Source organism: Castanea sativa, chromosome 9 (assembly GCF_040712315.1).
Source record: "Castanea sativa cultivar Marrone di Chiusa Pesio chromosome 9, ASM4071231v1".
NCBI classification, from domain to species: domain Eukaryota; kingdom Viridiplantae; phylum Streptophyta; class Magnoliopsida; order Fagales; family Fagaceae; genus Castanea; species Castanea sativa.
The window spans coordinates 29,463,189-29,472,393 of NC_134021.1; the positions used below are offsets into that span (position 1 = coordinate 29,463,189).

At 34.5% G+C, this 9,205-nt stretch overlaps 1 protein-coding gene across 1 annotated transcript; it reads left to right on the forward strand.

Moving 5' to 3' along the window:
* Window positions 1–2,039: 2,039 nt before the first annotated feature.
* On the forward strand, window positions 2,040–5,816 carry LOC142609332 (ricin B-like lectin EULS3). The gene is made up of 4 exons (XM_075780903.1): window positions 2,040–2,785; window positions 2,889–3,011; window positions 5,045–5,273; window positions 5,575–5,816. Coding segments are annotated over exons 1-4 (969 nt in total). The 5' UTR covers window positions 2,040–2,170; the 3' UTR covers window positions 5,577–5,816.
* The last annotated feature ends 3,389 nt before the right edge of the window (window positions 5,817–9,205 follow it).

The window sequence follows — 9,205 nt, forward strand, 5'->3', positions numbered from 1 at the left end:
CTGACAACACCACTCACCTCGGACAGCTAGCCTAGGGTTTAGATCATCGGGAATCTGAAACCAAGTCCTAAGGGAATCTAACCTTCTCTCGTCCGTCCTGGAAGGAACCTCTAAAGCACAACTATATACGGTTTCCTGTTCGTCTAAAGGGGAGGACGGCGGGGAGCTCGTCGAGGTGTCAGCCCCAGAGGCTGTTCTCGTCCTAATACTCTCTTGAAAAGCTTCTACAGGGATTCCAGGAACACCAGATGTGTATTCCTCAGTTGTGTGACCACTACTACTACTGACGTTACTAGAGGTGTCACAACTAGAGTCGTCGTGATACTCGTCTATGGCCCTGACCACACTGTCGCTAGACGAGCAGGAGGCCATTGAAAACGTCCTAACACTTAAAAAGGAAAGCTAAAGTAAGTATAGAAAGATTACCTGGCTCTAGACGAGGGACACTAAGGACGCTGAGGATATTCTTAGACGAAGCGACGGACGAGAGTGTCAAAGCAGAAAATTTGGAAAAGTGAGAGGGGCACGAGAGAGAAACCACTATTTATAGGCAGAAAAGTCTCGGTAACCGCAACGACGGACCTAATTAGAAGGTGACACGTGGCGCATGCCTCGGAGGAGTAAACCAGTTGACTAACCTCCTATGGATGTGCGACACGTGGTGCATTTTAAAATCTGTTGATACATCGTATAACTCCTGGACGAGGGGCAACTGATGTGGGATGAAAACACTCAATCCGTCCCTAGAAGGTCATCACCTCGGCAGCCGTCCAGAAGTTATCCTCAGGACGAGGGTAACGGACAAGGACGTCCAGAGGGTGATAGGAAGCTACATCCCTCGTTCGTGGGATGCGCACAGCCTACCCTAAGAGGACTCGTCCATAAAAGGATTCGTGGACTAGGATGTTACACTTGGAATTAACAGGCGCACTCGACGAAGGAATTCCAGGACGAGGGTATCATACTTAGGAGAATCTCCGAATATAATGTAACAATCCCTTATCCCACGCATAACGGTCATGTATCCGTTGTGAAATAGAAGTGTAACTCCTAAACGGTTATGGCAGTTACGTTAAGCCTCCTTGAATCCAGGAGAGGTTCCTATTTCGATAACCGTCTATGAAGGCGCTATATAAAGACTGATTCAGACAAGGCAAAGGTATGTGTGTGATTTCGACTCCAAAAAAGTTGGAACTCCAAAAACATAGTGAGAAGAACTAACTTTACCATCGGAGGGTTTTTGGCCGGCAGCCCCGGTCGCCTTTGATTGACTTCTCTTTCTTTTTCAGGCCGCAGAGAGAGCAACCGGTCCTATCAAGTCCGAAGCATCCAGCCTACTGATCTTCTTGGCATCATCATAATGTATAAAAGTAAATTTATGGATTAAATGATAAATAACAACTGATTGGTATGAATATTGTATTTGATGCAAATCTTAAAGAAGAGTATATTTCTTTTTTTGAATGGCATATTCTATTATTTATTATATATATATATATATATATATATATATATATATATATATGTGTGTATATATTAAAAGGGAGAATGTTACTTTTTTGAAATATTTGGGGGAGTACCACTTAGTAAAATAAAGTAGAAGTTGCTGTTATCGATTTGGATTCGGTGCTATTCCCTAGGAATTGCACTATTATACCCACTCACTCTCACGTCAATTTTTACTATTTTATTTGTAATTTTAAATTTTTAACATTTTTTTACACCTTTTAAATTTAATAGTTGAAATTGAAGGATAAAAAAGTTGTTTTTTTTTTCAACTTTCAACCACAGCCATCCACTACTATTAGACCGAGGGAAATATCTTCTCAATTCTATAGTAATTTTTTTTTTTTATATATAACCTATTATTTATTTTTAATGATAAGAAAGTAAGAAACCTTTAAATTGTTAGACTATAGAAATTTTAATTTTTTTCCCTAATGAGTAATAATGTTGTTTTTTTAATAATAACATTTGGGTATCCAACTCCAATCATTTCTGACTAAAATCGGGTCCCAGCTTTTATTTTCCACTAAATGTGATAGCAAAAGGTTGTTTCCTTTGTTTGTTTTTATCCTAGTCTTAAGAGTTAAGAATTTGAGAGATATAATAAAAACACAAAATTGTTCGGAGTTGGCGAAGACAACAGTACATCAGATCAGATCAGATCATGGAGTTCCCATTTGGTCATCACTCCCACTCTCACTCCCATCACCACAAACAGAGAGATGACGATGATGATGATGATAACTATGAAGAAAAAAGAGAAGATAACTACAATTACCCACCTCCTGGAAGAAACACCATACCTGCCTTCGATGACCAACCACCACCACCTCCGCCACCGCGACCACACTCTTATTACCAAGAAGATGAACTTCCACCACCACCTCGACCACACTCCTATTACCAAGAAGATGAATTGCCACCTCCACCACCAACTCACCTTTCCCACACCTACCACGCGCCACCACCTCCCCAAGAGTATGGCTACTCTGCTTATCCATCAGAATCAGCACCACCACCTCCAATTTATTCCTCTTCTACTCATGTCGAACATGTTGCTTATGATGTGAATCCCTCTGAAGTTGAAGCTGAAACCCACCATTCCCATCGTCCACATTTACCTTCCTTCCTTCACCATCAAACCCCACAAAATCCCACCTCTGATCTTTACAACAAACCCACTTACAAGATCTTCTCTAAGGCTGAACCCAATTTCTCACTCACAAACAGAGATGGCCATGTCATTCTTGCCCCATCTGATCCATCCGATGAATTCCAGGTTTTTTTTTTTAAAAAAAATTTTGATCTGGTTGTTTTTCTTTACTTTTTTTCCATGTGGGTTCGTTGTTTATCATGTGTTTCTGTGAGTGTTTGGTTTACAGCACTGGTACAAAGATGAAAAGTACAGCACAAGAGTGAAGGATGAAGAGGGGTTTCCCTGCTTTGCTTTGGTTAACAAGGCCACTGGTCAGGCTATTAAGCACTCTATTGGAGCTTCTCATCCTGTAAGATGTTATTGTAATTTCAATTCAAGTAGTTGTTGAATTGTTGTACTTTTCCTTTGTAGATATATATGGTTTCTGCTTTCTTTACCTAAATTTGGTGACAGTAGATATATGTCAAAGTTCGGTTACATGTATTTGAAAAACAAAATGCATTTGCGTTTTTGCATCTTCTATATTAGATCAAACTGTCCACTATGCTAATTGTCAAACTAGAGCATCATTGACTTTTTTTTTCTTTTTTTTTTTCCCTCTTTGATGCTCATGTTGTCACAAGAAAAGGAATGGTCTGTGTATGAAAATTAAAAAAGAAAAGAGGTTGATGGTGCATGAATAAACATGCTTTAGGCTAGTACCATTTTTGAAGCTGAAATTTATATTGATTTTTTCTTATCAATCCAAAATGAGAATCTATCATTTGTGCTCATCTTGCATTTTTGGTCTTTCAGTTGTGTGCAATAAAAGATTTAAGGGAGTGAGGGTCTTTGTTTCATGTCCCTTTTGATTTTAAGAGTGGATAGGTGTGGGGGTGAATTAGTTTTAGACAGAAAAGCAGTTTCCACTTTCAATGTTGGACAAAGATTTAGATATTCTTTTTCAAAGTTTTCAGCATTTTTGGTTCAAGAGCCTACTAATGGTTTCTTCTCCTTATGATATATCATCTTCTTTAGAAAAAAAATCGTTGACTTCACGTGCTGAGAATGAAGAAACATTGTGCTTGTATTCAATATCAATTTCTGTGAAGTAGGATAAATTAGCAAAGCATTTTACTTGGTTATGGAAGTTTGAGCCTCTAATGTATAGCACAATATAGTATGGTTTAACTCTGTTTATTCTTGAGACACAGAGAGCTGATTAGTTCTGCCTGCGTATTTGTGTATGAGGGAAGCTTTCCAGCCTGAGAGAGAGAGAGATATGTGTTCCCGGGGTTGGGGGGGGGGGGGGGGGGGGTTGGAAGAAGGACACGAGGATCCAAAAAAAAAAAAAATTGTTAGTATTATTTTATGAGTGTTTAATAGTGCCACGTCAGTTAAAAAAGACCTCATTATCCATTCATCCTTCCATTTAACATGCTGTTAGCCATGGATGTGAAGATTTGATTGAAGAACTAAATTGTTTCCTTCTAATTGTTTGGGGACCAAAATTGAATTATTCCCTATTTCAGGGATCATAGTGTGTTTGCATTTTAAAAGATTTATGAAAGAAAGAAAGGGCCACATGTTGTTTGAAATTTTTAGCAAGTATATTTTGTTGGATACCAAAAAAAAAAAAAAAAGTTGTGACATATTTACTATATATTTTAAACCTTTTGATGATGTTTTGATCTAGTAAATCAATTTTATCTGATTTATGTACAATATATGTTTATTTATTTATTAATCAATTTAAGTGTCCCTGGTAGTGTATCCTAATTTTTTGAGAATTGTTGTATCACCATGTTTGTGTATATCGTACGTGTCCTGTGTTGGTTTCGGCAATTCTTATACTTGTATAATTCTTGTATCTCCATGGTTGTATATATCATATGCGTCCTGTGTTGGTCCTGGCAATTCATATACTTCTATAATTGAAGCTCATGACCATAAGCACATACACAGCGGCCATGAGGACATGCTTATTCATGAGTTCTCTGGCATGCTCATGCACCCAATTTGTTTGTTGGGGTTCCACTGCGGCCCCCTATATGTAAAATTTGGCTTAAGTATAAAATTAAGTTCATTGATTTTTAACTTTCATCTGATTAATTATCTCCTTAGCTTTAAATTTTATGTTTGAGAACTATTAATTGGAAATTCAACTTTAAAGTAATGCATTTGGGATTTACAGATGAGTCCCTACATATAATGGGATGTGTTCCTTGACATGAGCATCACAAGTAGACAATTTCAGGATTGAGCTTATGGGAAAAGAAAAAAAAAAAAAAAACCTCATGATATTCTCTTCTGCTTGTATTTGTTCATGTTCAAATTGTGGTATTACTTTTTTTTCTTTTTTCTTTTTTTCTCAACGTCAATTTTGTCCTAATCTGTTTGCAGGTGCAACTGATACCTTATAATGCTGATGTTCTTGATGAGTCTATCCTGTGGACTCAGGGCAAGGACTTGGGTGATGGTTTCAGAACTGTAAGAATGGTGAATAACATTCGTCTTAATGTGGATGCATTTCATGGAGATAAGAAATCTGGAGGCGTGCATGATGGTACCACTATAGTACTGTGGGAATGGAACAAAGGGGATAACCAGCGATGGAAGATCGTCCCCTACTGTAAGTTTCTTTAGTCTTAACGGATTAAAAGCTAGGAAAATGACATTCGTTCTGGTTGTGTTTTCTTCCATCTTGTGAAACTTTAATAGCTTCTATGATATTGCTTGAATCTCTAGTATTATCTACAATGTCCAGAAATTCTAATAACAAAAGACCCTCCCCAAATGTTTGTAGTTTGAGAAATTGAGCCTTATCTATTCTGCTTCATGTGTCTCATTGGCTGAGAAGTCTTATTCTCTTCTTCATTGTTTTTACTATCCACTTTCTAATTTTTTTTTTCCCGCTCTGTCGCTAAATGCAGGATTTGCTTGCAGTGCTGTTGCCATGCCCTTGAAGCTGTATTTTGATTATAAGAATATGAGTTTGGAATCTGCTGCTTTTGGTTGCGAGTGTGTGTTTGTGTTGCTATTGTTCACTATGTGTGAAACTATGTACTACTGCTGTTACTTTATATTCATAAATTATTATTATTAATATCGATCATTGTGAATATGATAACTACTCCAATATATAGAAAACATCAGCTTCAAGTTCCTGCTCTAATGTATACTATCTTACGTAATCACGTAGAAAGCTAAAACCAAAGAATTAAGTCCAATTAATTTATGTTGATGTCATGATTTCCTATGTCACCTACCATTTGTTTTTCTTCTAGAAAGCAATTTTTTTTGTTCAATTTATAATTCTCGAGGATTAACTGCATGGAAAAGGATTGTTAAGGAAGAAATTATAATGAACTTTTCATTTGTTTAATTTAGCGTTCTGGGTTAAGAATGTACTTTTTCTCTAACTTGTGTTAAAATATATATATATATATATATATATATATATATATATATATATAATAAATAAATAAATAAAAAATCATCCTTAGGCTTTGTTTGGATGAGTGGTAGAATAAAATTAAGCTGTTTATTCTGCTTATTTAATTTATATATAATATTTTTTAAACTTTACTTCTTCCAAGTGCCAAGTATAAATGAACTTTTATCCATTTTATTTTCAATAAACTAATGACAATAATTTTTTCTAAATTAGTACTTAGAGAACTAGGAGGGTCAGCCTATGAGAGTTAGTATTTTCTTTATTTGAAATGGATTTATTTCGGAATTTGATAGATTAAATAATACAAGTCAAAAGTTGCATGGAATGTCATAGTTTAAAATTTTAAATGACATATTGTACAGCGTAACATCCAAAAAATAAAACCTTTTACCATGAAATACTCATTTCATTTCAAGCAAAAAACCCATTGTAAACCTATTCACCTGACTTATACGAAGTTAGTAACATAAAACTATCTTCTTCTTCTTTTTCTTCTTTTTTTTTTTTTTAAGCTGAAGTGGGATAAATACTATTAACATTAAATCATTACAAAATTGGGCCACCAGGCCCACCACGATGGGTGGGAATTTCCAACACATACCATCCTCAGACAAAAAAAAAATGTAAACAAAAACAATGGCCGAAGTTCATAAATTGTAACCCCAATATTGCTGGATTGCTCCCACATTAGCCAACTTGTTTAGTGCATAAAAAGGGTGTGAACCGCCAACAAGTCTTTTTAAGTATACGAATAATTAAACTTGGCTCAATATCTTGTTGGAGCAAGTGACTGATCAAAAGAAGTTTCGACCCGCCAGACAAGTTACAATGCCTGAGAGAGAAAGATCAAAGAACAATTGTGGTCAATCATGTCACCATGGTCACTATCAACTATGCCTTCTTATTATTTCAAATTTGTTAGATATAACATCTCCACCATGAAAAATTACCCACTTTGTCTCGGGACACCAAAACCAATGTCCTTTCATACCCGAACTAAAAGCCCAATAAAATTACCCATCTTCTCCAACTTTCTAATTAGTGACTACTCTTGATTTAGATAAAAATATGATTCTCCTATTCCAAACTTATTATTAGCATACATATCCCTAAATATTTTTCAACTTTTTTACTGGTGGTTATTCTTGATTTAGATCGAGATATGTCTCTCCTACCAAAGTTCTTATTATCACACTTTTTCCCAACTGTCAAAATACCACTATGTTACATGAAGTTGTTCATTCCATCAACTTTTCTACCACAATTTTGGCATTAGGCATTGGTCTTAATCGTTTGGGTTGATAGAGGATTCACCTGAGATCTTTCTCCCTAATACTCAAAAAAAATAATAATCAAAAAACAAAATCTCTAATAATTCCAAATATTTTAAATAGCAAAGTTTGGTTCTAATAATAGTTTATTTATTTATTATTATTATTATTTTGCGAAATGACCTCCAAATTTCACTCCCCCCAAAAATTTATTTTGAACACTATTACGGGCTTTTGAAAGATTTCACAAACAAAATAAAAAGAGACACAATTACACAGCACCCAAGAGTAATAATCAAAATGGGAAATGCTGACAAATACCTTAAGGACATTGGTTATTAATCCATTTAAAGAAAGTTTTTATGAAAAAATGAAATAAAACAATTAATATTTTGACAGCTTTTTTCATTTCCCATAAAAGTGGTATTAAAACTTTCCTAAAATAGATTGTTAATTAATGTTCTAAGGGCATTCGTTAGCATGACCCAAATTTATGTGGTTTGACAATAGTTTACGTCTATAGAGGCAATAAGAGTCACTAAAAAATAAGGAAAATCAATTAATATCAATATATATACATAAAAGCAGAAACCTCATGCGGGACAGTACAAGGTCCTACTAAGTGGCACTTTAATTTTGCATTTAACATCTTTTTTACCTCTTTCATTAAGTTTTTTTTTATTGTTACCAAAAAGTTCACATTAACTTATTCCACTGTTATCTCATTAATATCTTGTTAATTGCCTAAGTTTACACCACACATTTCTCTATTCTTCATGTCTTTTAGCATACCCACCGTTTTAGTATTTTAAAAAAAGAAAAAAATAATAATAATTAAGGACTAATAATAATAACTAACCACATAAGGCCCTGTAGAGAGATAGAGAGATACAAAAATATTATGGATTGTTAAATAAAATGCATTGACTAAGCATTTAAAAGAGAAAGAAAGAGGAATTTGAGGGGTCACCACCTCTGTTATATTGGTCTCCCACCACCATTAAGACACCAAAAATCCCTACGGGTAATTTTTAAAAAAAAATTAGGGGCTTAAATATGATTTAGATTTGGGTGATTTGGTTGGATAATTTTTGTTTTGGGTATATAAGAAGAGAGAATATTTGGTGCGCAATGTAAAACCATATTCTACCATGATTTAATTTTAAATCATCTATAAGACACATGAATACACATTGCCCACATCATGTCTTAATGTCGCACTATTGATGAGTAGAAGACGGTGAGAGAGTTTTGTATACTTTCATTTCATGATATGAAATATGGAACACAACACAAATTAGTTGTTTTTTATGGTCCCGTTACTCTTTTGCAATTGTCTTTAGTTTTATGATTTTTAAAAAATTAAATCTTACCTTGAGAAGGTTACAAATATGTAGTGAAGTTGCTAAACAAATTTTTAATATCTCAAAATGTATATATTTCATTACTCTAATTTAGTTTACTTTTTTTTTTTATAATATATGTAAAACATTATCCAAAACCATATTATATAAAATATCACAAAATTATCCGTGCATCGCATGAGCAACTTACTAGTTACAATAATGGCGCAAAGATATTTTTGAAAAACCCAAATCCTAAATATAACCAAATAACTCTCTCAACAAAAATAAACCAAAAGAGAATTTATGTTTTCTCTAAACAAATATATTGTGTTCGTATTGCAAAAAGTAATTAACAAGAGGCCGGATATATATATATATAGGGAACCGCCGAATACACCAGCTACACCTAACATGTGAAATGGGTGCATAAGGATGTTGTGCTCAGCCTGGAATACAATCATGAAGTTGAAAGTACCAGAAATCCCTAGAG

Excerpts from the sequence above, each read along its gene's own strand:
- LOC142609332 (XM_075780903.1), top strand. The coding sequence starts at position 2,171 with ATGGAGTTCCCATTTGGTCATCACTCCCACTCTCACTCCCATCACCAC. Across the intron at positions 2,786-2,888 it reads ATCCATCCGATGAATTCCAG|CACTGGTACAAAGATGAAAA; the intron begins GTTTTTTTTTTT and ends TTTGGTTTACAG. Across the intron at positions 3,012-5,044 it reads CTATTGGAGCTTCTCATCCT|GTGCAACTGATACCTTATAA; the intron begins GTAAGATGTTAT and ends ATCTGTTTGCAG.